At 61.7% G+C, this 26722-nt stretch overlaps 2 protein-coding genes across 3 annotated transcripts; both read left to right on the top strand.

Moving 5' to 3' along the window:
• Positions 1-2001: 2001 nt before the first annotated feature.
• Positions 2002-11582, top strand: KIAA1755 (KIAA1755 ortholog). Of its 2 annotated transcripts, XM_004947188.5 has the most exons (15): positions 2002-2128; positions 3894-4091; positions 4336-5563; positions 5649-5780; positions 6295-6418; positions 6782-6875; positions 7550-7636; positions 8161-8277; positions 8562-8660; positions 8748-8896; positions 9287-9425; positions 9598-9720; positions 10182-10373; positions 10445-11214; positions 11319-11582. In XM_004947188.5, the coding sequence occupies exons 1-14, from the start codon at positions 2126-2128 to the stop codon at positions 11210-11212; spliced, it is 3453 nt and encodes a 1150-aa protein (XP_004947245.3). In that variant the 5' UTR covers positions 2002-2125; the 3' UTR covers positions 11213-11214; positions 11319-11582. The 2 variants fall into 2 exon arrangements, with proteins under 2 accessions (XP_004947245.3, XP_015152076.2); XM_015296590.4 differs by having other exon boundaries at positions 5655-5780; positions 10445-11582.
• Positions 11583-16733: 5151 nt separating this feature from the next.
• On the top strand, positions 16734-26688 carry TGM2 (transglutaminase 2). Its single transcript, NM_001391996.2, has 13 exons — positions 16734-16763; positions 18303-18482; positions 20028-20270; positions 21029-21147; positions 21685-21813; positions 22093-22273; positions 23050-23185; positions 23271-23374; positions 23481-23720; positions 23806-24078; positions 25273-25433; positions 25523-25659; positions 25853-26688. Exons 1-13 carry the CDS (start codon positions 16754-16756, stop codon positions 26007-26009), a joined length of 2070 nt encoding a protein of 689 aa, NP_001378925.2. The 5' UTR covers positions 16734-16753; the 3' UTR covers positions 26010-26688.
• The last annotated feature ends 34 nt before the right edge of the window (positions 26689-26722 follow it).

The raw sequence follows: 26722 nt of genomic DNA on the forward strand, positions 1-26722 counted from the left end.
AGAAACACGCAGTTGGAAATGCTCAGGGACACCAGAGCCAAAAAAGTAGGGGACCCTCTGGGTGCAGCAAGGAGTGTCGATCTGCAGAGGAGGACCGTGGGTGTGGGGGCACAGCAGTCAGCAGCGGGGCTCCTGGTGGGATCCTGGCCCCAGAAACCCACCCTCATGCTGGGCTCCCCATCCCCACCCTCCCTGTGTCCCAAAGTCGTGGTGATATCACAGGTCGCTGCAGAGCACTCCTGCAGCCAGGGTGTCCCCCACCCGCTGAGGACTGTGCCCTCCACGGGGCACGTTGCCTTCTGACACCATGTCTGAGTGCCTCGGGTGGGGGACAAAAGGGGACACAGAGAGCAGAGGGGGGCGATTTTACAGCAAAGTAAAAATAAAAATGCAGGAATGGTGACCTCAGGCAGAGCTCGGGGGACTGAATGGTGGCTCTGTGTGGGCAGCAGGGCAGGGTGAGGGGCTGTACACAGCCCGTCCCACAGCTGCTCGGGGAAACAGGGCATGGAGAAAGGGAGAGGAGGGTGAGCTCATGGGGTCAGGGGCCGTGGGGAACCGGGGGCCTCTGAGATCTGCCCTGTGCAGGACAGCTCAGCCTCCAGCAACCCACTGTGCCCCCAGGTCTGGCTGTCTCAGGGCAGTGGGGGGGGCACAAGGTTGGGAGGAGAGTAAGGCTGGATCCTATCCTGCTGAGCACAGCACTCTGATGGGAATGCAGGTCCCACCAGGCCTGCTGTCACAGCATCATGCCATCCCCTCCTGCCCGCCTGTCCCCGTGCTGCGGGGGCACCCGGCCATCCCCCTCCTGCCTGCGGCCGCTGCAGCTTTCCAAAAGGTTCTGGGGCCAAAGTGAGTTCTTGGGCTCACTTCAGAGGTAACCAGGCAATTAGAGACGGCCAAAACATTAGCTCATACTCCCTCCTACCCTTGCACGCAGTGAAACTATAAAAAGGCTGAAGCAGAGTCTGTGAACCGGCACAATTAAAGGAGCGATTGGCAGCTGCTGGGGGGAAGGGAGGAGCTGCCCGGTGGCCCCAGTGCAGGAGGCTTCCTGGGGCTGCACTCAGCATTCAGCTGAACGCAACGCCGGTGGGGCTCAGCCGGGCTGGGGGTCCAGAGCTGTGTAGGGGCTGCAGTGCAGCTGTCCCACATGTGCTGTCCCACCCCTGGCTCCAAGCTGTGCCCGCAGACACGCTGTTGGGGTGGCTGCAGTCCATGCACAGGGACGGAGCAGTGATGCCAAGCAGCAGCCCTCTGCATTAGGATGCACCAAACCTGCGGCTTTGGCTCCGGCACTGAGTGCTTTTGTACAACTTCGGGTCGCTCCATCACACGTCGTGCCCTCAAATAGGTACTTTCCAGAGTTGAATCATCCCAAAGAGCTCTGAAAGGCACTTTTCTTCTGCTCTACTTTTGAGCCAATCCAGGAAAGGAAGCTCCCGAGTTTTGAATACAAAACAGCGAGAAGTGTTTTGTATCAACACAGCCCGTGTTTATTTAGAAAGGGAAAATCCACCGCGGCTCGTCCGTGCCTGCATGTACGAACACACGCGCGCGGTCGTGCATTTCTCCCCGCGCCGCTCCTCGCAGCCCGGGACGGGACGTGCTTTGGCCCCGGAGCCGCTCCGTGTGCGGGGACTCCGCGGGGCGGCGACGCAGAGCAGAGCGGGGCCGGACGGTGCGGGGCGGTGCGGGACGGGGCGGCGGGGCCGCATCCTGTGCGGTCTCCCCGCGCTCCTCGGGCCGGCACAGCGCCAGCTCCTCCCGGGGCTGCGGGACGGCCCCACGCGGCCCCACAGCCGGAGCCGCCGCGTCCCGCCGCCAGCGCCCTCCCTCCCCTCCCCCGCGCTCGCACTTTTTCTTCTCTTTCTTTCTTTTTCTTTCTTTTTTTTTTTTTTTTTTTCCCAGCACAGCCGCGGGCGGGGGGAGGGAGCAGCCCGTCCTCCGGCTCCGGGCGGGCCATGGGGCGGGGGGGACCGGCAGCCCCGCAGCGCCCGCGGGCACCGGGACCGCACCGCGGAGCCGCAGCCGCCGAGGAGACCCCACGGGCGGGAGGCAGCGCCGGACCCCGAGGAAGGACGAGGGAAGGCCCCCCCGAGCGCGCTGCCGCTGCCCGTTAACCATGGTAATGCCTTCTGCTTTGCTATCCCTTTCCTCGCACCTGCCCAGCGCGGAGCCGTCGGGGGCCGGCAGTGTGCGGGGCTCGGATTGCCCCGCCGTTCTGCCGGGACCGCGGGCGGTGAAGCGGGGGGTGCTGCCTCGATCGGGGCCGAACTGAGGCCGAGGGCTGCGCAGCTCTTCTCTATTCCTCGGTGTTCCCTCATCCCCCCTCCCCGCGAGACGGAGCCGAGCTGTTCTGGACTGCGGGTCCGGGCGTTCTGACCCCACTCCTTCCCTATGGGGAGAGAGGAGAGGCTGTGCGGTCACCCCGTGGCTTCGGGCACGGCTTAAGCAACCTTCCTGCACCAAAACACAGCTGCCCAGCCCGGCTCGTCAGGATAAACCACCGCTAAAAGTTATGGGTGTTTGGGGAGAAATATCAATCTCTATTTAACAGCACTTTGGCTTATTAAAATGGAAATGGCTTTGCACATGTAAATCTTCTTGTGCTCCCTAATGCCTTTGGTTTCACTCCCTTGCAGCTGGAGGAGGGAAGGGGGCTCGCTGGGTCCTGCTGGGTTTCTCCCCGCTCCCCACTCTCACCTCAGCCCTCTGCACAAGCACAGAGCTCTGTGCCAATCTCACCCCAAAGCCTCTCCCATGATGAAGTGCTCTGTGACACTTAACAAAACATTTCTGGACACTGTAGGCCGAAACGCCCTTTGGCACAGCCCAGGGTGCATCCGTTGCCTCCATCCATCGGCCAATAGTTTTCCCCAAGATGCTGCCCCCGCTGCTCTGCACTTTTAGCCCGTTCCCAGGAAAGCTGCTTGCTTTATTCCACTGATCCACCCGCAAGCGAGCCCCTTTGGTTGGGTTTTGTTGGGGTGAGGAGGAAGGTTCTCCTCTTTCCTCTTACCATAGGGCCATCCCCGCTGTCAGACCCCCTGCACTGTCCCTCCATGGGGTGAGTCCAGGCTTATTCCCCATCACCTTCCCCATCCCACACTGAGGAGCAGCGTGAGGTCAGGGCACATTTCCTGCTGCCCCAGAAAGGATATTGGTCCACACAGCATCAATCTGCCCCTATGTCTGCAATCCCTGCTCCGGGGCTCAACTCCAGCATCTACTGTGCCTGGAGTCAGAGCTATGAGAAGGGCACTGCCTGCTTGTGGCCAAGCTGAGTCTGTGTGCTTCTTGTGGCCTCTCCACATCTCTTCCTCGCTTGCTGTCACAGCTCTCTGCTCTGCAGCCATGTGCACATTCACCCTTGCTCTCCCCGTGTTGCAGCTGAGACTTAAGATGAACACTCGGATCACTTCCTCCCATGCACTGCTGTGTCCATGAGCTCTGTGAAATTAATGTCTTTGCAAAAGCGGGGAAGCAAAGTCAGCAGGGCGATCTGATGCATGGCCCTAACCCTATGGCTTTGCCCATTTGGAAAGCTGTGCTTTGTTGGGGATGGGACTGTGACTGGGCAGCACTCAGCACTTCTCAGAAAACCCTCCAGTGATTAATTTGGAGTTCATCATATCCAGCAAGATGTTTGAACCCAAACACCCCATTCATCTCCAGCTGCTTGGCCTTCCTCCTCTCCTCCAGCCTCTGCATTCCTGGGAGCTGCTGAATGCACATCTCTGCTTGGACTCCACTTAACCCCTCAGCTGCTGCAGGGCCACTTTCCCCACTGGGGGGTGTGGGGTGCAGCAGTGTAGTGTGGGCTCGGAGGGGTGGGTGACAGCACCGTGTTGCAGGGCCGCTCTCCTAGCAGTGCTGCTTTCCTCCCGCAGGACTCACAGTCCCTGGATGCGGCGGTGCAGAGTGCCCTCCGCGCCCTCTATCCGCCCTTCGAAGCCACGGCCCCGGCAGTGCTGGGCCAGGTGTTCCGCCTGCTGGAGAGCAGCTACCAGGGCGATGGGCTCTGCTGCCTGCTGGACTTCCTCATCCCTGCCAAGCGTCTCTTCGAGCACGTGCGGCGGGCGGCCTGTGTAAGCTGGCGAGCTGCCCCGTGCTTTGCTACCCTGTGTCCCATTGTGCCCTAAAGCGTGGTGCCCTGCACAGCCGTGCCCTGCCCCGGGCTGCGTATCCCATCCCTGTCATCACGGGGGGAGCACCCGGCCCCCTGGGAATGGCCACAGGCTCAGCGTGGTTTCATGAGTGGGATCTCTCTGCCTGGAAGCACGGGAGCTGCAGAGGCTCTTGCTGATGCCCTGCATTCTCCCTCCCTTGCAGGCTCCCTACTCCAACTGCATCTTCCTGCACGAGGGCTGGCCCTTGTGTCTGCACGAGAAGGTGGTGGTGCACCTGGCACCGCTCAACCCGCTGCTGCTGCGTGCTGGGGACTTCTACCTGCAGGCAGAGCCCTGCCAGGAGCACGCAGCACGCATTGCCCTCAAGCACCTCTCACCGGACCTGGACAGTGTGCAGGAGACACCCGTCCCCGAGTCCACCTACGCTCTGCTCTTCACCAACGAGTGGCTGGAGGAGATTAATTGCAACTATGCTGGCCCCCCCCTGCACACCTGCCTGGTGGCCACTGAGAATGGCGTCACCCCGCTGCCGTGGAGCAAGATTGCCACTCCGGAGTTTGTTGACAAACCCAAGGCTGAACCCAGCGGCACACTCATGGGTGCACCAGGAGGCCCCGGTCCGGAGCCAGCGGCACTGACTGAGCCAATGGCATCGATCACACCCACACCCCATGGCACAGCAGAGAGCTCAGTGCCCTACAGCAACATCGCTGGCATTGCCCCGGGCTGCAGGGACAGCTGGAAACCAAACCAGGGGAGGTACCCGGGGCTGATCAAGGTGGAGCAGGCAGGGATGAGGCAGAACCCGACCACCCTGGCTGTGCCCAGCCTGCAGGAGATCATCAGCCAGAACCTGGGGGGGGAGTACGTGGAGCTGCTGCAGCTCTCCCAGCAGGACCTGGGCCTCCTGGCCACGTCCCGCTCTGTGGCAGCACAGCCCTGGGTGGGCTCCTGGCCCTGCAGGGGGGCGCTGAGCTCCCAGGATGGTCCCTGCACCCCGTGCCAGAGGAGGAGGAGGCTGAGTGGGGAGCCTGGGCCACATGGCCCACGCTGCCGGCACCGCGACTCCTACCTGGCCGCCCTGCAGAACCCAGTGAGCTTCGGCCCCGCGCTGATGGCGGCCATCCTGGAGGAGCCTGACAGCTCAGCCCCCCTAGCTGAGCCCCCTGTGCAGGGTGGGAGCGGGGCCAGCACCCCCTGCTCCCGCAGGGCTCGTGCCAGGGGGTCAGGAGGGCAGGCGGTGGGGCAGCGCAGCCCCCATCTCCCCACGGCCCCCACCCGCTCAGAGGCGGTGGGCTCCGGCCACAAGTTCTCCTTCCTGAAGGGTCCTCGGCTCGGGGAGAGCGCGGGCAGCCAGCATGAGAGCGGCTGGAGGAAGGTGTCTGCCATTTACTCACCCAGGATGGGCAGAGCCAAGCCGGCTGGGAAAGGTGATGACCGCACAGGGCTGCGGGGTGCCGCGTTTCTCCGCTCCATCGCGCTTTGCCAACCCCTCTCCTCTGTCCCCACGGGCAGGTGCAGATGTGGCAGCTGCAGCCCCTGCAGAAGAACGGTCCCCGCAGAGCACCACCAGCCAGAACGGCCCCTCCGTGCCCTGGCAGGAGCTGCACGCTGGGCTGCTGCACTCAGGCATCATCTGCCTGCCAGGTACAGGGGGATGCTGCCTTCTGCTGGGAAGCGCTCTGGGGGGAGGTCTCAGCGCTTTGCCCCCAAGAAAGCCCCCACCTCAGAAATCTCCCTTCAGCTGGGCAAAAAAAAAGGTCAAGCAGTGCTCTCTGAGCGGCTGACACGGCTCCCAGCTGCACGCAGCCCTCCCACACCATTCCTCACAAATGAAGCTTTTCAGCTTCAACTGCCAAACGGCGAACGTTTGGGTTCTTCCTTTTTCCCAAGAACTGAAAAACTGTGGCAAAAACATCCTTGTTTTCTGGGGGGAGACCGTCCCCAGCATCTGAACCATGGTGTTTCCAGGGCTAGTGATCATGTGAGGGCCCCCGGGGGCTGGCACAGCCCTCGCTGCCCCTTTGGGGGGGATCAGACACAGCTGGATTCAGGCAGCTCTCGTGCCTGACCCCCTGCTGCGCAATGCCAGCGTGGGCTGTGCAGAGACCCCAGGGCCTGGCAGGGTGGGAGGGATCACTGTCCTGTTTCAACTCTGCAGGCGGCACCGACAAGCTGGGCAGGGCTCTCCTGCAGGTGACCACCAGCAGCAGCGCCTGGGGGGCCGCGTGGTGCTCAGCTGCCGAGCTGGCGAGGCTGCTCCTCTGCCTCTGCTCCCTCCCAAGGTAAGGACTGGGAGGACCTGAAGGCCCCCCCCAGTGACCTGCATCCTGCATGCATCGTTTGGGCACATCCCACACGCACCCACCGGGCACGTCCCATTTGCTCCTTGCCATGTCCACACCCCCCACCTCAGCCACCCCTGGGCAGGGGGTACGTGCTCTGTGCCCCTGCCCAGCACTGGAAGTGCCACCCCGTGCTGTGCTGAGATGGGGTTACCCATGGGGATGAGGCCACGGTCCCAGTGCTGCTGTTTCTCCTGGGGACAAGCGCCGCTCTGCCTCCCACTGAGTCGAATCCCGGGGAGCGTCCTCTTCTGACCTGTGTGATTTGCCTCCTTGTCACTGTGCTGTGTTCCCATGTGCCAGGAAGGATGCAAAGGACAGCGGGCTGACAGCCGTGGTGGATGCCAGGAAGCAGCCTCCCTCTCCCACCCTGTACTCTGCTCTCCGCTCCATCCAGGTACGCCGGGGCCGTTCTGTAGGTACCAGCTGTGTGCCTGCAGCCCCTGTCCCACAGCTGCTACAGTGCCAGCCCTCTTGAGAGCCACATCCCACCCCCCCAGCTCAGAGCAGCCCTACTGGCAGTCGGGCCCTGAGATGCCCGAGGCTGTGCTTTTATCTCACTCACAGGTTTTCCCCGTTAGCGCCATGGTGTGGGTTTAGTGGGACGAATATGAGCATCCCACAGCATCATCACCATGCATTTATTTAGGAAAATCACATCTCTTACTGCCTTCTCATCCCCAGATTCCCCCACAGGACTGGCAACACTCAAACAACCGCCCCTTTGTTCCCAAAGTTGCTGCTCAGTCTCTAATTCTGGGCACGTCCACAGTGGCACAGACGGCCCCTGACCAGGCACAAAGACCCCACTTCCCCTGAGCAGAGTCCCCCATGCAGAGAAGTGTCACTGGTATGAGGGAAGGGATTTGTTCCCGGGCCCCTTTCCGTGGGTTCCTTCAGCCAGGGGATCTATTCTGTGGGTAGGGACGGTGATATGGGGACTGGTTCCATTTCCCATGCCAGCGAGCTCGGGGCTCTTTTCCCTTGGTTACCCATGGCTGTGGCTAACTTGGGTGTGATGGCCATGGCAGCGTGGCTGGGCATGCAGGAATGGCTGTCCTTCCTTCGCAGAACATCTCACCAGGCTGCATTCACACCGTGCTGCTGCTGGCTGAGAAGGAGCCGTCTGCTCCCCGTGAGAAGCTGCCCGGGCTGCAGGTGAGAGCTGTCTGCCCCATCCCCTTCTCGTGTCCCTCTGTTGTATCCCATGGCAGCAGCACCCCACATCCCATGGGGTGACAGCAGCCTCCCATTTTGGAGCACCCTCCATCCCCTCACTGCGGATCCCACTCCCCACTTCAGGGCTCACCGCTGCCATGGCTCTGCTGGGCTGTACCAAGGGTGCTTCCCCATCACAGCCATCAGCCAGACACAGGTGTCGGGGTGATAAATCTAAACCCAAAAGGGTTTATTGTTAATCCACTGCCACTCAGTGTAATTAATATCACGTAAAATATTAATGAGCCCTATTACCTCGTTTGGATGTTGTGGCAGATTACTGCAGTCCCGGTGATGTCCCATGCATTCAAACAGAGTGGAGCTGCAGGGGGACACAGCCAGAGCTGCACTGCACACTCAGGGCCATAGGGGGATGAGGTCCCCAGCTCCAGGCTGCCCCTGGGGGACAGGAGGGGACGGGACCTTTGTGGTCGCACAGAGCTCAGGAGCCCCATGCCCTGCAGGTGGAGACGCTGACATCACTGAAGGCTCTGGGCCGCTTCGTCGACAGCTCCCAGGTGACGGCGGAGCTGGAGGGCACCTTCCCCTACTGCCACGGCGAGTGGGTGCAATTCTTCCAGGTGTCCACGACCGCACCATCGGCCACCTCCTCCCTTCCCACGGTCCCCCTCGGTCCCCAAAGCGCAGAGCAGCCTTCCTGTCCCACCCCTGTCCCCAGCATAGGACAGCTTGCTGCTGACCTGGCTCCCGCCATCACTTCCCCATCCCTTCCTCACTGGCTTTCACATGGTGTCCTCAAAGCATTCCCCACTCTGTCAGCTGCTCTGGCAGTGATCCTCCTCTGCATCCCCTGCTCCCGTCCCACTGCCTGCACAGCCCCGCTCACCCCTGTGCTTCCCTGCAGAGGCTGCAGCCCTTCACCGCCAGCCTTGGGCGGGCATCGGAGCTGCTGCAGAGCTGCATCCAGGAGCTTCAGAGCACTGACGGTGCGGCAGGGATGCAGGTACCGGGGCTGTGCCCGTCTCCATCCCTTATGACACAGCCTGAGCTGCCTGTCCTGCAGCCCCCGCTGAGTGCAGCCTCTCGGCAGGATGCGGCCGCACGCATCGAGAGGCACCAGGAACTGATGCGCAGGGTGCTGAGCGACCCGCAGTTGGTGTGCCTGCAGCGCGAGGGGGGCGCTGTGCTGGCCCGGCTGCGCAGGGATGCTGCCCGGCTCCGCGCCTCGCCCCACGTCAGGTACGGAGCAGAGGGGCCGGGACCATCTCCCCGCCAGCAGCACCTCCCAGCGTTCGCCCCCTCTGCCCGGCACCCTTCTGCCATGCCCACACCCCGTGCAGGGGTCCCGCCGGGGAAGCGCAGGGCACCGAGCTCTGTGCTCCCAGCTCCCAGAGCCTGCAGCCATCCCGTGGGCCTGTCCCGGGCAGAGCCACTAGATGGGGCCAACCCCCGGTGCTGCTGCACATGGCCAGCAGTGCCGCTCCCATCCAGCAGTGCCCATCACAGCCAGCGGTGCCGCTCACGTCCAGCTCCTGATACAGACACCCAACCCTGCGCTGCCCACCCCTAACCCTAACCCGAACCCCAACCATAACCCAACCTCAGCCCTAACCCCTGTCCCCCACGCAGGGCCGGCATGGATGCTGCCGAGGCGCGGTACGCACAGCTGGAGGAGGAGCTGCACCTCCTGGTAGCGCTGTCCAACAGCCGCCTGGAGCGGCTGAGCGCCCTGCGGAAGGTGCAGGAGCTGGAGGCCGAGCTGGGCGAGGTGGGTGCTGGAGGAGTGTTTCCTCAGCTTACAGTGATGGAGGAAATGCAGATAATGACAGGACTGCCCGAGCTTGGGTTTTAATTACGGGTGCTGTGCATAACCGGGCGGTGCAGGGAAGAGAAGGGCAATGCTGGGTGCCATCCTGCTGACCCACACCTGCTCCCCACAGCTCACGCAGTGGTTGGATGGGGAGGGAGCAGCGCGGCTGCGTGAGATGGGAGCTGAGGAGTGCAGCCCTGACAGCTGTGAGAGGTTCACAGAGCGCTGGAGCCAATTCCTGCTGCAGGCAGCGGTACGTACGGCCGCCTCCGGTGTCACCTCCCAGCACACTGCCCAGCTCTGGGCACAAACATCAGTGTGCAAAATTAGAGCAGGGTTCCGATGCCCTTACAGAGTTTGGTGCACTCAGCCCAGCTCTGGCTGGCAGTGAGATCTCTGTGCAAAATGTGTTTCCTCCAGCCAAGGCCCGGCTGTTGCTCCCAGCTCTGCTGCCCTGGGGCTGCTCCTGAGGCAGTCAGGGCCCTTAATTTCTCGCTCTGCACAGGGGAGGAGCAATACAGACCCACTCAGGGCAGCACAGTCTGAGTGGTGCAAAGCCAGGCCACGCAGAGCAGAGATGTGCAGAACGCCCAATGCTTTGCTGCCTCTCGGTGTGCACTGAGGCTCCGGCGTGGAGTGCTCTGAGCTGAGAGCTGCACCCTGAGCTGTCAGCACTGCTCCCACTGTAGATCTCACTGCTGTGCCGCCCTGCAGGCCCGGCACCGGCACGGCCTGGCGCTGTGTCAGCAGGCAGACAAGCTGCAGGATTCCGTGTTCCCCGAGGCCGAGCCCTTGCAGGCAGCCGTGGCCCTATTCCGGACGAAGCTGATGAGCTTCCAGCAGCGCATGGAGCGGCGGCAGGCGGAGCTGGAGATGCTGCACGAGCTGCATCGGTTCTCCGGCAAGGTGGGTGCGCGCTGCCCCGGGGCACGGCGCAGGCAGGCAGCAGACGTGCAGCACTGAGCCTCGTTTTGCAGATCACGTGCTTGAACGCGGGCTGCAGGCAGTGCTCCGAGCAGACGAAGCACGGCGGGATCCCCGCGGGGCGGCCCGAGGCTCTGCAGCGCCTGGAGAGCTCCTTCCAGAGGCTGTCGGTGGAATTCTCCACGGAGAAGCTGCAGGAGATGCGGGCGCAGCTGCGCCGGATGCAGAGCAGCAGCGGGATGGGGGCCTGGACGGCAGCGTGGCACAAATACCAGCAGACGCGGCAGAGCCTGGAGGCGATGCTGGCCGAGCTGTGGGAGGGCTCCGCGGCCTCCGCTCCCTGCCACGGGGCCGTGCAGGCTTCGGGGCAGCCCTCAGCCAGCAGCGCTCGTGGCCGCGCCGCGGGCACGGAGAGGCGCGACGCCGCCCGCTCCCCTGCCGGCTCCCCGCGGCCGCGCTGCAGTTCCCTCCCGACACGCGGCGGTGGAACCCCACCGCGCCCCAAGGGGAACCCGTCCCAGCTCCGCAGCCCACCCCGCCGCGTGTCCCCCTCCCCACCGCGTGCCCCGCTCTGCGGTGAGCCCCCGGCGCACGGCTCAGCGCATCCCCGAGGCGACGCTGCGCAGTACTTCCAGGTGTCCAGCCACAGCAGCTTCTCCTCCGAGGACTCAGACACACAGAACTCCGCCGATGAAACCCCAGCCGCGGTCCCTGCTGCGCCCCAGGACCTGGGGCCGCCTGGCAGCCCCAAAAAGCCCTCCCCCATCGTGTACCTGGAGAACCACCGTGCCGCAGGGCTGGGCAGGGCAGACACCAAGTGAAGGTGACCCCTATGCCTGGGGATGCACGGGGACGTGCCCTGCTCAGGGGTGAGACGTGGGCACCGCTGCCCGGTGCTCAGAGCCCATTGGTTTTTCGGTCTTTCAGCATTTAACACCCCGTGAAGTAGCCGTAACCTTAATCGTTAATCTGCCGGGCGTGGCGATCCTCCTGCAAAGTGCATTTATCAGCACCAGGGCTGGGCATGCCCACGTCCCGGTGATGAGCTGGGGATGCAGAGCCCCATCCATGCCCCCGCTACCACAATGCCATCTCAACAGCAGAGACAACGGGCGCTTTGTTCGGATGCACTCATTAACGTGCCACTAATTATATTAATGCCAATAAAGCTCCCGGAGCAGCGGACGTGGAGCACAGGGGGGAACTGTGTCCTGCTGGGTTCTGGGGGCCGCTGCTGCTGGGACCCCTGCTGCACACTGCAGGTGCCACAGCCACAGTGCTGACCCTCCCATGGTCCGACTCACCACCAAAAAGCCCTGGGGCAGCTCACGGGAGTCCTCTCCCTGCTGTTAGGCTTGGGAGAAACAGCTCTGTCCGCAATTCTCCCTCTGTCCCACCTGCTCCCTGCAGGTCTACAGATGTGATCCTTCCCATCACTGTCCAACCCCTGGGACGTGGCCCTGCCTGCTCCATCCCACAGCCCCGCATGGGACACGCGGTGCAGGAGAGCAGGCGGGGCCGGGCCGGGCTGACCATGAGCTAACCAAGGGAGCTCTTGCAAAATGCAATATCTCACATAGAGACCGGTCCAGAAAAACATGGTCCTACTCCCAGCCGTCATAGGGGCACGGCTCACGGTCCCATGCAGCGCAGCTCCCCAGCATAAAGGGCACATGGTGCCCATCCCAGAGTTTGTAAGCATCAGTCATACCCCCTCCAGCCTTGTTTGTGCCAAATTCACCCAAGTGGGCTGGTCCCCATGGGCAGGTGCTGGCAGCACTGTGATCGGTCCCACGGCACCTCTTCAGTCTGCTGACCCCGCTCTGACCCTCTGACCCCGCTCCTACCCACCCATTTTTTCCCTGGCAGCACTTCTGTCAGTGCCTCCCTGCAATCCTGAAGGATGAGGTCCATCTCATTCCTTTTGGCTTGAAAGGAATTACTCCGGAGAGGTGCGGGTGGGCCTTTGTGACCCATTGAGGTAAGCCCAGCTGGTTTGCTCCATTTCCCAACCATCCCCACATCCGGAGCTGCACTGAGGTCCATCAGTGGATGGACCAATGACAATGAGCTGCTATTCACCTCCTCGCGCTGCTGGGAGACAAAAACACTCATCGATGCCTTTGTCATTTTTAGGATGGATTGTTCTAATTAATTCCAGGCGCCTCTCAGCCTGGTGTGAATGGATGGCTGCAGCGGAGCGGGATCTCGTTGGTGCCATCATATAATTCAGGAGATGAAATCCCCCCAGCAGCCACAGTCAGACCCCATACGGGCTGTGGGCTGCTCTGCTGGCATACAGCAATAACACCTGCAGCGCTCCGGGAGGTGCTCCGTGCTGAGACGTTTCCCCGTGCCATTCCCATAGGTTACATGAGGTCAGCACCAGGGGTCCCTGGGGGGGTCTGGGGGTCCTGGCTATGCAGTGGTGCTGCCCCAGCCTGGCCCACACGTTGTGGGTTTTCCATGTCGTTTTGTAAGTCAGAGCGGAGCAGCGCTTCCCATGGAGAAAGAGAATCATCTCCCAAACCCGGTTACAATCTCTTCCCAACAAAACAAACAATGGCTTTCCTGTTGTTTTTCTTTCTCCAAATGATAATGTGGTGTTTTGCAAACCCTGAGGTTAACTGATAACAGACTGGGGAGCTTCCAGCTCCTCGGCAGAGGGAAAAGCATTTCCTCGTGATGCTCAGAGCTCCGCGCCCATCGCCCCGCAGTGTGGGCCTGGTGGGGCGCAGCCTCCCCAAAAGTGTTTCTGTGGCACTCTGCACAAATTTGTCTTTGCTCCTTCAGTGCCTGATTTATGGCTCCGGGTCTGACCAATTAAGCTGTAACCTTTGCAGAAAGGCAAGTGCAGGAGTTAATCAATGTCTCTTTCCCACCCGGGAAATGGCAAAGCCATTCATCAGGGGCTGCGGGGGGTCCCCAGGAGCTGCACTCCCCAGCGGGGCCACAGCCCACCTGCACTGCTGCGTGGAGTGCTTCTTTCGAAACCAAATGGATGAGTGAATGGTGGGTGCAGAAGGAAGAAAACAGAGCTGGGCAATGGGTTCAGGAGGACACTGAGCCCCCAGACCAGGGCACGGGGCTCTGTGCTGCTGTTATGACAGCCCCTGGGCAATACGGAGCACAGGACGGGGACCTGGCACAGTGCGTGGCTGCTCATGCCCAGACCTGTGCTCACTGCACACAGCCAAGCAGTGGGGCTTTGGTTTCTCCAGGTAAGCACAGACGGAGTCCTGGTGCCAGGGGAGCTGAGCTGCAGCACTGCTCTGTGTGGTGCCTTTGGCTGAGAGCAGAGATCCCTGAGCTGCATCGCTGCCTCCAGGCTCCTCCTCCTGCCCTAAACTGGGACCAATGCAAAGGCAAAGAAATTCTTGACAGCGGGGCCAAAGATGGCTCCAAGTGTGGAACACCAATGCCCAGCACAACCCCAGCCCGACCCCTGCTGGGTCTGGACCCCCATCTGGGGGCCCCGAGGCCTTGCCCCAGCATGGCACACAGCTGTGCCAGGAGCTGCCCTGGGCATGGGGCTGTGGGGCAGAGGGCAGCGAGCTGACACAGGTTCACCACCAGATGTGAACGCATCGCTCATCCCAGCATCTGCAAAATGCATCTCAGAGGTGCACTGCTGCAAATCAAAGCCCTGAGCAGGGAGCAGGAGACCGCCCTGATCCCTCCCAAAGACGCCTGTCAGAAACCACAGAGGTGTGGGATTACTGCGGAAACACGAAGGCACGGTGTGGAAAGCAGGGCTGGGGTTTTCCAGAGAGCTGCTTGGAAATGACACCCAGCACGGCTGGCAATGGGCTCGCTATGGGGTGAAGCCATTCAGTTCACAAAGAGAGCACTGAGCCCCGCTCCACACTGCGGGCACCCAATGCCATGTGGTCCATGGGCACATCCCAGGGCTATCAGAGCCTGGCGCTGGGCCCGGCATGGAGCTCTGAGATGGGTAAAGGGCGTAGGGAGGGTTGACTTCTCATCTTTAATAGAAAACACCGCTGGACTGGAGAACAAAGGCCGTAAATCACACATTCTTCCCGGCGCCTCCCTCAAGCCTTGAGGCCAAGCACTTTGCTCCCGGGGCTTCCAGAGAAGGCGCTGATCAGCTGCCCAGCTCTCCCCTGGAGGCTCTTCTTGGCAGTCCCCAGGAACAGATTTGCACAGCTCAGCTTTTGCCTCTCCACTGCTGTCCTACACCAGAGCAGGGCGACACCGGGATGATACAGGGATGACACCGGGGTGACATCAGGGTGCCACCAGAGCACACCGCACCCCTCAGACCTGCCCCTCCCCGACCCCCAGCACGGCTCCCAGAGCCCTGTGGTGTCAGGGGGAGCTCAGGACGCCCCCACCCACTTCTGCCCCCACCCCAACCACATGGAGAGCATCCCAGGGCGGAGGAGCGCAGCACAGGCAGAGCGCTCAGAGGCAGCTGATGGCGTAGCTCAGGGCTCAGGGAGGACACTGTCCCTTTCAGGGTTTGTTTGCTCACCTAACTCAGGATGTGCCGTGCGTGGGGCCGGGTGTAGCTCTCTGCACACCCAGCATAGCAAACAGCTGGGACACGGGCACAGCCCCTTTGAAGCTGCTCCAGCAGCGGGTGGGAGCGGGGCAGGCACAGCCCTCCGTGGAACACCTTGAGCACATGGGCTATTTTGGGCATCCAGCAAACACCCTCTTAATGCATCCTTGTCTTACTAAGGAGAGTAAAAATAACACCATCAGCACGGCCACCTCCCGCCCTGCAGCATTTCCACTGCGGGGCAGACAGAACTCCCCCTTTGTGCGGGGGTAAATGGAGAGGGCACCAGCTCTGCAAATGGGGGGATTCCTCCTGCAGGGATGCTGGGTCAGAGCCGGCTCCCACTGCCCCACTGGCAGCTGAGGCACAGCCATAGCCCAGGTACCACCGCTGCTCAGTGCTCGGCCCAAAGGCCATGCAGAAACCCTCTTTGTGCCACCTGCTCTGTGCCATCAGCCCCAGCATCGCACCCACCAGGCACGCAGAACCCCGCTGGGCAGCTGAGCCTGAGCCAGGGCAGAGCTGAGAGAGAAAAATCTGGTTCAGATCACTCCAAGAAGACGATGCCATCACACGGCTGTTTGTCACTCACCAACCGGAGCAAATCAAACACATCCGAACGCTGCACCCCGGGCTGCAGAGTTTATCCAGAGTTCACATGTGGTGAGAAGGAAGCGAGGGCTTGTGTGGGCAGAGCTGAGCCTGCACCCTCGGGGTGAGCCCGGGTGCATTGGCACTGCAATGGCACGACACTGCTGGTGTCAGAGGTTCCAGCACACTGGAAGTGGTCCTGGGAGTGGGGTCAGCTCGGGACAGGCAAAACCCTGCTGCCAGCAAGGGCCTCAGTGTCTATATCCCTTTAGTGGGGATCCAGTGCCTGGGAGCTGACGGCCCCCACAGCCCCTACAGCCCCTGCTGCCCCATGTCCATACATCCGGCCCTATGCTGCTCGTGGGGCTGGCACTGAGGGGACCGGTAGAAGAGACTGAGTTCCTTCCCATTGCTGCCACTGCCCCCGTGTGCGCACACAGACGATGGAGAGATGCGGGAAGGCTTCAGTTAAAGCCATCTGCCCGAGTTACCCCTTGGAGTGGGGTGCGCTCGTTCAGATCCCCTCCCAGTTCTGTCACTGCTGCAGAACCAGCTGTGCGATGCAGGGCACATCGGGGTCTCAGTATTTCCGATGGGGTTGGGGTCTCTGCAGTGCTGATAGGGTCGGGATCCAGCGGTTCTGGTGGGGTCGAGGTATCGGTGGTGGGGCCGTGGCAGCCTTGGGGCGCACAGTGAGCTGTGCTGCTGGCAGGGAGCTGTGGGGTGCGGGTGCACCCTCGGAGCCCTCCGGCAGATCTTCCCTCCGGCATCGGCCGGGGCCGTGTTTATGGGAAGGGGGCGGCTGCGGCGGCTCCGAGGCGGCTGGGAATGGCCGCGTATGGAGATAAGGGATGGGGGAGGAAAACTTTATAAGGAGAAAATATTCCCGAGCTCCTGGCACCGCGGTGGGGGCCGCGCAGCCCCTCTCCCCTCCCGCCTCGCCCCTTTTCCCGGAAAGCGCTGGGGCTGTGGGAAGGGACGGCGCCGGGGAAGGGGGGGGGGGGGGGCGGCAGGTGCGGGCCGGCGGGGCCGAACCCCCCCCTCCCCCCCCCCCAAAGTCCCGTGGGTTGGGATTATTACTTTTTTTTTCTCGGTTGTTTAAAATAGGTGGGACCAAACCCACTCGGTTTCCTGGAAACTTTGTTTTCATTCCCCCCCGGCCCCGGCCCCGGGGGAGGGCGCTGCGCCCGCGCTATAAAGGCAGCGGGAGGCGACGGCACCGCGACCGGGACCGGACGGGACCATGGCCGAAGGTAAGGGCGCGGCGCCACCGCGGGGCTCCGTCCCCGCCCCGGTTCCGTCCCCGCGAGCCGCTATCGGGAGCGCGAAGGGCGGCAGCGGATCCGTTCCCGCCCGCGGCGTGCGGGACGGAGCGTCGCCGTGCCACGCACGGGGCTCCGCGGGGCGCTGCGGGATCGGGGCCGTGTGCCCGCACTTCGGCCCGGTGGGAGGAGGCGGTCCTCCTGCGGAGCTGCTGCGCCGGCCGGGAGTCTCCTCCGAAGGGCTTTCGGGAGCCTCGTGCGGGGCGCGGACGGCCCGCACCTGTCCCGGAGCCCCCGGGGGCCGCGCTGCGCTGCGCTGCGGGCGCACAGCCGTCCCACCGCCTTCAGAGCGCGGGCAGCCGGGGGAGAGCTGCTGCCACCGTGCAGGGCTGCGCTCTGTGCTTCGTGCTAAAACCTGCGGGGATGAGCCGGGGCGGCCGGGAAAAGGAGCAGCTGCAGCCCCGCACGCTTGTTTGCAGCGTCCCAAACGCAGCTTCTCCTTCAGCACAGTGTCAGCGAGGTTCCTGCTCGCACAGATGTGTGCTGGGGTAGCACGGAGCAGCGCTCCTGGTCGCAGAGGGGGAGGTGATAAGGATGAGGACCTTCCCGCGCTCTGTCCCCACTGCAGGACCCCTTATGGGCCTTCAGCTCTGCACCCACACGCTGTGCTGCAGCACTGTGCCCGGCTGGCCTGGCACGGGGTTCTGTTCTGCTCTGGAAACGCAGCGCTTTGGGTCAGCAATTCCCATCCAATGCTGCCCAGGGACGGCTCTGAGATCACCGCTGCAGAAAGGCACAGCTGGGGAGAGCTGAGCGAGGCCAGCACGGCCCCGGCCACCCCACGGCCCGGCTGCTGCTGAGTTTGCTGTGTGCTCTCCAGCGTTAAATGCTCACATTTACTCTGGCAGCTCCGCTCTGTCTGCCTGCACAGCATTCAGGGGTCAGCGGCCCTGAATGATGCTGAGCAATGTTGCCTTGCTGGGGCTGCAGCTCTGCTCCCAGCACACAGCCCTGCGTCCAGCGGTGTCACTGCCCCGCGTGCAGCCTGGGAACCAAATGCTGCCTCTGTCACTGCATTTGTGCTCAATCTGTCCCATTTCTCAGCAGTCACAACGCAGGAAAGTTGCCCGCAGCTGAGGCACAGAAACATCTCTGGCATTCCCAGCGCTCAGCCAAGTTCCTCATCAGAGGGCTCTGGAGGGGGACGTAGACAGCAAACTTTGGCACAGAGCCTGTCAGAAAGCAAGAAGGAGAACTGGGCTTTGCTGTGGTGCTGGATACGGCAACATGCAGAGCACTGCCCTGCAGTGGGGTTGCTCAGGACCCAGGGCTGCGCTGGGCACAGCGCTTGCACGGGGCTGCCTGGTGCGGAGGGGACTGCTGAGGTCCCGCAAAGACGCAGGGTGGGCTTAAGGAGAAATCCCAAACGCAGGGCAGTGCTCAGGGCACATCCACACCCCGGGGCTGGGGTCTCCCTGTGAGCATGGGGAGATGCTGCCGGGGCAGAGCCTCACGCAGTGCCTCTCGCAGAGCTGGTGCTGGAGACGTGCGACCTGCAGTGCGAGCGCAATGGCCGCGAGCACCGGACGGCGGAGATGGGCAGCCAGCAGCTGGTGGTGCGGCGCGGGCAGCCCTTCACCATCAGCCTGAACTTCGCCGGACGGGGCTACGAGGAGGGGGTGGACAAACTCGCCTTCGACGTGGAGACGGGTGAGTGCCGCAGCTCCCATCCAAGGGCTGAGCTCGGGGTGCCCCCACCATCCATGCGCTCCCAGGGTGCAACCGAAGCGGGCCTTCAGCCAGAGGCTGTCTGCAGGGCTGGGGCCCGTGAGCTGCGTGGCAGTGCTATGTGAGCCCACATGGATGGCAGGGTACAGGGGTAGGGATGGGGCACCGCTCCCGCAGCCGCCAGCTGGGCGCCCACACCCCGCATAGGGGTTAGGCTGAGTGCAGCAACAGGCAAACAAATAGGAAACTGTCTGGGGCAAGAGTTATTTTAGGGATGCCGTATCCTGCTGAGTCAATCAGGCCAGAACTCAGAGTGAAACTGCACCCAGGCTCATGCAGGGCAAGGTTTCCTGGGAAGCTGAGCCCTTCCTTGGGGTGACACTGCAGTCATTCTCTGCACTCGCTGTGAGCTGCATGTTATGGGAGCCGTGGGTGCAGCAGGTCGGAGGCTGCAGGCTGGCTTCCAGCCACTGCGCTTGCACAAAATGGGCCAAGGAGCTCTGGCTCCAGCCAAGGCACAGCCCTGCTGGCATGGCCTGGACCAGCACCCTCACCAGGGGCTGTGCCCCACGGGGCCGGAGGGGAGAGGGGAGCTGCCAGATCTTATTTCCCGGGGACAGTGACGCATGCCACCTCGTGTGCCACCTCCTGCAGGACGGAGGGGATCGGCTCAGTGCAAAAATAGCACCCGTATTTTTAGAGCTGATGGATTTGCAGAGCCCTGCCCAGGCCCCCGGGATGCTGCGGCAGGACAGCAGGTTCTGCAGCAGGAGGAGGCGGAGGCAGAGCCCAGAGCTGCCAGAAGGACAGGGATAGCTCAGCCCGGCCTCCCCGAAAGGGCAGAGAGGAGAAACTGTGTCACTCTCATGAGTTCATGAGTATTCTCGGTGGCTCACTGCTGTGCCGCCCTCGCTGCGGGTGTGAGCTGGCGGCGGACCGGCACGCGGCTGTTCCGGAACACAGCGGCCACCAGCCAACCCCATCAGGGCCGGCAAGCAGGGCTGGGCTGGGGCTGGTGTCCGTGCTCCCAGGAGCAGCGTTTGGAGCCGGCCACGTGCGGGTGGCTGGGGCTCAGCTGCGGGGCCCCATGGCTCAGGGGGAAGGCACGGATCGCTCTGTTCTCTGCTCGAGCGCTGCAGCCGCTGAGCTCATGGCTCACCATGGGCTGTGTGCACACAGCCGAGCTCCTGCTGAGAGCTGCTCCGTGCTGAGGGCTCCAGGCTCTGTGCCAAGGGCTGTGCACTCACACTGTGACCCAGCTGCTTACTGGGGGGGAGCCCAGCAAAGCCTCACCCTGGGCTGCGTGCAAGCTCCTCAGAAACAAAAACTGATGGGGAGGGCTCCCTGCCCCTATCCCAAACCCTCTAAGCTCAGGTGGGATTTACATAGTTTTTCTCTCTGGTTCCACTCCTGGGTCCCAGTGGGTGGCTTCTGTCCCTCCCCAACAAGCACAGGGACACCCCTGCACCGCACAGCCCTGCACAGGATCCCTGGCACTGAGGAAAGCTGACGTCCCCTTGCTTGCAGGGCCCTGCCCCGTTGAGACGTCGGGCACCAGGTCACACTTCACCTTGACCGACTGCCCCGAGGAGGGGACCTGGAGTGCAGTGTTGCAGCAGCAGGACGGGGCCACGCTCTGTGTATCGCTCTGCTCCCCCAGCAGTGCCCGCGTGGGCCGCTACCGCCTGACACTGGAGGCCTCCACGGGGTACCAGGGCTCCAGCTTCCACCTCGGGGACTTCATTCTGCTCTTCAACGCCTGGCACCCAGGTGAGGCTCTCACCTTCCCAACACCAGAGAGGTCCCAGGGCTCTTTCCCCTCTCTATAGATCCCTGCAGCAGGCCACAAGCCCCCTCCTCTGCTCAGCACACAGCTCCTTGTATCAACACCCAGTATCTGGTGTCCCTTAGCAGCCGCTCCTGGTGGGGGAAAGGCCCCTGGGAGCTCCCAGACATGCAGCAATGCAGGTGGCAGCACACAGACCTGCTGGAGGTTAATTACAGCTGGCAATTGGCAGTCATGTGCTCACATCCTTCCCCTGCCCCGGAGCAGCCCTGCACTGCCCCATGCTGACCTTGGCTGAGGGACCAATTTCCTGAATCCCAATGCTTTGTGCTGGCTCTGGAGATAAGGGCTGTGAGGAAGCTTTGCTCACCCAGGGCTGTGCTGAGTGCTGATGCTGTGGACGTACGGGTTTTGTTCCTGAAAGCCTTTCCAGTAAGGGGTGTTGTTTCCAGCAGTGACCCCTGCATAGGCCCTGATGTCCGCCAGCACTCCCAGTTCCCACCATTTGCTTCTCAGCCACGGAGGTTCCCACCCCTGGGGAAAATTCTCCTGTGTGAAACAAAGGAAAGGAAAGTGAAAGAGAAGTCAGGAGAGAACAAAAAAAAGGAAACAGAGGCCCACTAGTGCTTTCCCATCAGCTCGGGTCAAACTGGGTGGAAATTCTTGAGCAGCCTTTGGGACAGGAGCAGCCCCAGCCCCTGCTGCCCTGTCCCAGTGTCCCCACCCCTCGCTCTCCCCACAGAGGATGCAGTGTACCTGAAGGAAGAGGACGAGCGCCGTGAGTACGTGCTGTCCCAGCAGGGGCTCATCTACATGGGCTCCAGGGACTACATAACCTCCACACCCTGGAACTTTGGGCAGGTGAGCACAGCACGGCCCTGGGATCCCCAGCATGGCCAGCACCACACAGCAAACAAATGGAAACCTCATTGCTGAGCTGCTTTCAGAAGCTGGGAGCACACAGGGAGCTCAGGGCTGCACGCTTCTAATCGGTGCCACCGGAGAGCTGGTGCTTGATAGCTGCTCCCCAGGGCTGCACCGGCTGTGCTGATAACGGAGCACTGTGAGCTGTGCTGCAGCACCGAGTGCTACGTGGGGGCCCCGGGGGCTGGAGGGGTGCAGCCACATCCCCCAGCTGGCAATGAGGCTGCACGCAGGGCAGCGCAGGGCCATGGCTACCAGGAGATCCTCAGCCCAGATCCAGCGGCAGGTGGACAAATAGGTGGTTTTGCCCTCGAGATTTCTTTTCTCTCCACACCTGAAAGCCATGCTTGGCAGCAGGATGAAGCTCCTTATCACGGCAGCACAAATGGGACCAAGTGGTGCTGCCACTGCGCTGTCCCCACCCATGCACTGCACGCCTCACCCGTGTTCTCTCCCCTCTCTCTCTCGCACCAGTTTGAAGATGAGATCTTGGCCATCTGCCTCGAGATGCTGGACATCAACCCCAAATTCCTGCGGGACCAGAACCTGGACTGCTCCCGTCGCAATGACCCTGTTTATATTGGCAGGGTGGTGAGCGCCATGGTGAGTGCTGCGGGGCTCTGCAAACCAACCCTCTGCAGCACCTGCAATGCACAAGCACACAGCGTGCTCCTGCATCACAGCCGTGTGCATGCCGGTGCAATTCTTGCACCATGGCTGCACGCATCCCGGTGCAGCTCTTGCATCCCTCCATGCTGCCTTACAAGTGGCAACAAGAGTAAGCTGGAGGAAGGCACTCCACTGAGCCTGCCCTTAGGCACTGCGCCCTGTCCCTTTGTACCCAGGGACTGCACAGTGCCATCTCCTCATGTCACCCCACAGGTCAACTGCAATGACGAGGACCACGGGGTGCTGCTGGGGCGCTGGGACAATCACTATGAGGATGGGATGAGCCCGATGGCATGGATCGGCAGCGTGGACATCCTCAAGAGGTGGAGGAGGTTGGGCTGCCAGCCTGTCAAGTACGGCCAGTGCTGGGTCTTCGCTGCCGTGGCGTGCACTGGTGAGCACAGCCCCCAGCCCCTGTGTTTTACCCCCCGAGCCACCTGCCACCCCACGTGCACTGCAGGGAGGGTCACAGTCAGTTCACCTCTGCTGCTGAGCAATTAAGCTCTCTGTTATTCCAATTTGTCAGGAAACTGAGGGAAAAAATGATAAAGAGCCACTCTGGCTTTGCAATTAGCTCTCTGCTGTGCCAAGGACAGCCCCGGCCGGGAGGGAGGGGCTGAATTTGTGGCTCAGGAGAAGGAAAGCGGCATTAAGGTCAAGTTTGCAGTGAAGTAATGAATCCACTGAGACCAAAATAATTTTAGTGCCACCACCATAGTCAGTGTGGGGCAAAAGAGAAGGAAAATCCAAGACCGTCCTCTGCTAAGCGCACAGATGTGGGCACGATGCAGCACTACCTTTCTCTCTGGGCTGCGAGTGTGTGCACGGTTATATATTTCATGTCTGTGAGATTCTGTAGGGAGGAGAGAAATTGCAGAGAGCTAAAGCAGATTTCCTGCAAATCAGAGGAGCTGACAGCCCTCCTCTGGAACATTACAACTGCCGCTCCCCAGGGTGCCTGCGTGCAGCGAGAGGCGGCGATGATATCCAATGGATGCTGCTGCACGCTGCCTCTGTGCTGCCCCCAAAGCACTCCCAGTCTCTCTTGTGTCTCTTCCCCACTGTGCTACCAAACCCAGCGGTGTCCCACCGCGTTGTCACCCCCTGTGGCACTACGGGACCAGCGGGATACCCGCAGTGCCCGCCCCAACGCTGCCCCGCTCCCCGCAGTCATGCGCTGCCTGGGCGTCCCCAGCCGTGTGGTCACCAACTACAACTCTGCCCACGACACCAACGGCAACCTGGTGATCGACCGCTACCTGAGCGAGACGGGCATGGAGGAGCGGCGCTCCACGGACATGATCTGGTGAGTGCTGGCAGCGCTGAGACCGCGGCATCCCCAGCGCGGTTGGCCGGGGCAGGAGCTGCTCAGCGCCACGCTTCCCTTGCAGGAACTTCCACTGCTGGGTGGAGTGCTGGATGACCCGGCCTGACCTGGCACCTGGATACGATGGGTGGCAAGCGCTGGACCCCACGCCCCAGGAGAAGAGCGAAGGTGCGGCACGGCCGTGTCCCCCCATGCCTCGCCCTCAGATGGGGCGTCCCCGTGGCTCCCACGATGGCCGGGTCCTGGGCAATAGCAGCGGCCCTGCTCCCTGCAGGGGTTTACTGCTGCGGGCCGGCCCCTGTCAAGGCCATCAAGGAGGGCGACCTGCAGGTGCAGTACGACATCCCCTTCGTCTTTGCGGAGGTCAATGCTGACGTGGTGTACTGGATCGTTCAGAGTGACGGTGAGAAGAAGAAGAGCACCCACTCCTCAGTGGTGGGGAAGAACATCAGCACCAAGAGCGTCGGCAGGGACAGCCGCGAGGACATCACCCACACCTACAAGTATCCGGAGGGTACGGCGGCCGCAGAGGGAGCACAGGGTTGGCACTGAGGAGGGGGAACGTCACTCAGCTGACCGGAGCTCTTCCTGCACCGCAGGGTCTGAGAAGGAGCGAGAGGTGTTCAGCAAGGCGGAGCACGAGAAGAGCTCGCTGGGTGAGCAGGAAGAGGGGCTCCACATGCGGATCAAGCTGTCGGAGGGTGCCAACAACGGCTCCGACTTTGACGTCTTCGCTTTCATCAGCAACGACACGGACAAGGAGCGTGAGTGCAGGCTGAGGCTGTGCGCCCGCACCGCCAGCTACAACGGCGAGGTGGGCCCGCAGTGCGGCTTCAAGGACCTGCTGAACCTCAGCCTCCAGCCCCACATGGGTAAGGTGATGGCGGGTGGGGTACCGGGCATGGGGGCCATGCTGCAGCACTAGCGGCCAGGAGCTGTCCCAGTGCCAAGTCCCAGCTTGTGCTGGCAGCTTCCCAAAGAGGAAATTCTTCCAGCGGCCGCCAACCGCACACACTGTGCACGCAATGGCTTGAGCAGCAATAATATCCGTGCAAATCTTGGCCTGGGCCTGGGCCAGGGCGCCACAGGAGAGGCAGAAACCGCTGCAAGGCACACACCCAGCACCCAGCTATGTGAAGTGCTTCTTGTCCTCAGCCACACTTCACAAGCACCTGTGGGTCACAGGCTGAGCACACTCCAGGCTGGCAGAACGCAGCACTTCCGTTTAATCCTGTGGCACAAATGCAGCGTGAGAGCCCTACTTTAACCCAGAACAACATCCCATGGCAGCCCTGAGCTGCCCCTGCTCTGCCAGCGCCCGGACAGCCCCTACAGGCTGCAGCACTGACCCTCCCCACAGCAAGCAGTACCTCCTCAGGGTTCTGTTCACACTGATTTACCACTGTGGCTTTTAAATCTTTGAGAAAAGGATAAAGAACAGTGCTCAGGCAGGAAGTTCCTGCTCTCGCACACCCTGTGTGGAGGCAGCAGGCGGATGAGCAGATCCCAAAGGGCTGCATGGGATTTTCCCAGCGGCTCTGGCCCCACAGCCCCGAGCTGGTGGGAAAAGCAGTGCTGAGCTCAGGCTGTGCCCAGCGGTACTGACGTGCTCAGCATCCCCTCTGCAGAGGACACAACCTCTCTCATCCTCACATTATTTGAGTCACAGCTGTCCTGGCCTGAGCCCAGTGCACTGCTGAACCCTGGTTTGCTGTTATTACAAATTAGCACTGCTGCCTGCTAATTAAACACCACTCTGATTTATATCATTTTTCTACATAACCTTCAGGGTTTGGAAATGCCATACAGCTGATATACTGGAACAAGCTAACTTTTAATGCCAGCCAAGCTTCGCTCTCCTACAGGGGCCCATAACAAATGCACTCAGCAGCTGCACACTGGGATGCAGCAACCAAATGATGGTTGCACCTTATGCAGCCCAGGGAAGGAGATGCTGCCTTTGCCCGCAGGCACCTGCATGCTTGCAGACCTTCCTGCAGCTCCTCTGACCCAACCCCATGTGCTGGCTCAGGAGCAGCACTGACCCTGCTCTGCTTTGCCTGCAGAACAGAGCGTGCCCTTGCGCATCCTCTATGAGCAGTACGGGCCCAACCTGACCCAGGACAACATGATCAAGGTGGTGGCTCTGCTGACTGAGTATGAGACTGGTGACAGCGTGGTGGCCATCAGGGATGTCTACATCCAGAACCCAGAGATCAAGATCAGGGTGAGTGAGGCCTCAGATGCTCCAACCCATGGGAGCTCGGTCCTGGCACTGTGCCACGTTCCAAACACCCCCCCCCCCTTTGCTCACAGATTTTAGGGGAGCCAATGCAGGAGCGGAAGCTGGTGGCAGAGATCAGACTGGTGAACCCACTGGCAGAGCCACTGAACAACTGCATATTCGTGGTGGAAGGCGCTGGCCTCACTGAGGGGCAGAGGATCGAGGAGCTGTAAGAGCCACAGCTGGGTGGTGGGGAGGGAGCTGGGGGGTCCTGGGGCCCATGGCAGCTCCACTGGGAGAGGGTGGGAGTGGGGCTGAGCTGGTCCCAGGGCTCAGCAGTGCCAAAGAGGCCCTGGGGGTGTCACAGCACAGGGGAATGGGGACCTGGGGGCTCCACACTTGACCCCTCCTTCCCCCCCCAGTGAGGATCCTGTGGAGCCACAGGCAGAGGCCAAGTTCCGGATGGAGTTCGTGCCGCGCCAGGCTGGGCTGCACAAGCTGATGGTGGACTTTGAGAGCGACAAGTTGACGGGAGTGAAGGGCTACCGCAACGTCATCATCGCACCCCTGCCCAAGTGAGGGCGCCCCGAGCCCCCACCCTGCTCCAGCCCTGGGCAATGCTGCAGAGAAACAACCATAAGCCTTAGCCCGACCTGCACCAAGGGCATGGGACCCCGCACCTCCGAGTACCCACTGCCACCACAGCCCCTCTCCATCACTGCCACTCCCAGGGGCCGGGGGACAGTGACAACCGTGGTACTGACAACTGCCAGGGCTGAGCCATGCCTTCTCCTCCTCTCCCTCCCCATGGAGGTGGACGCAGCCTCCAGCTCGGGGCCCTCCTGCAGCAGCCCAGCAGAAGCCTCGCTCATTTCTGCAGCTCTAAACACGCCCCTGGGACGCAGAGCACATTTCATAACGCAAACAATAGAAAGACAATCTTCTCCTGCACCGATCGCGCAGCAGCAGCACTCATGCCTGCCAGTTAAAATGCTCTGAATGCAATTTGGTAGAGAAAAGATCGTATACTGTGAGCACAAAGCTGTTTATATGCTATATACACATATAGCATAAATCTATTTATAGCTCTATAAATACATACTGCCTAGAACCCTGCTGCATAGGTAAAGCAGGTTATTTGCTTTAATAACTGTTCCTGTCACCGCAGAGATGGTGCGGTGAGGAATGGGACATTGCCTTGATGGGAATTAACTATGCAAGCACTGAATAAAACCTCTATTTTTCACTTTTAAAGCCATGCCTGGCTCTTGAGCATCCTTTCTGCCAGAGGG

The sequence above is a fragment of the Gallus gallus genome, chromosome 20, assembly GCF_016699485.2.
Source record: "Gallus gallus isolate bGalGal1 chromosome 20, bGalGal1.mat.broiler.GRCg7b, whole genome shotgun sequence".
NCBI lineage: Eukaryota > Metazoa > Chordata > Aves > Galliformes > Phasianidae > Gallus > Gallus gallus.

Bases quoted from the DNA above. Each gene is read 5' to 3' on its own strand.
- TGM2 (NM_001391996.2), top strand. The intron at 20,271-21,028 runs GTGAGGCTCTCA...CTCTCCCCACAG, and splicing joins CTTCAACGCCTGGCACCCAG to AGGATGCAGTGTACCTGAAG. The intron at 25,434-25,522 runs GTGAGTGAGGCC...CTTTGCTCACAG, and splicing joins ACCCAGAGATCAAGATCAGG to ATTTTAGGGGAGCCAATGCA.
- KIAA1755 (XM_004947188.5), top strand. The intron at 6,876-7,549 runs GTACGCCGGGGC...CTTCCTTCGCAG, and splicing joins CTGCTCTCCGCTCCATCCAG to AACATCTCACCAGGCTGCAT. The intron at 8,661-8,747 runs GTACCGGGGCTG...GCCTCTCGGCAG, and splicing joins ACGGTGCGGCAGGGATGCAG to GATGCGGCCGCACGCATCGA.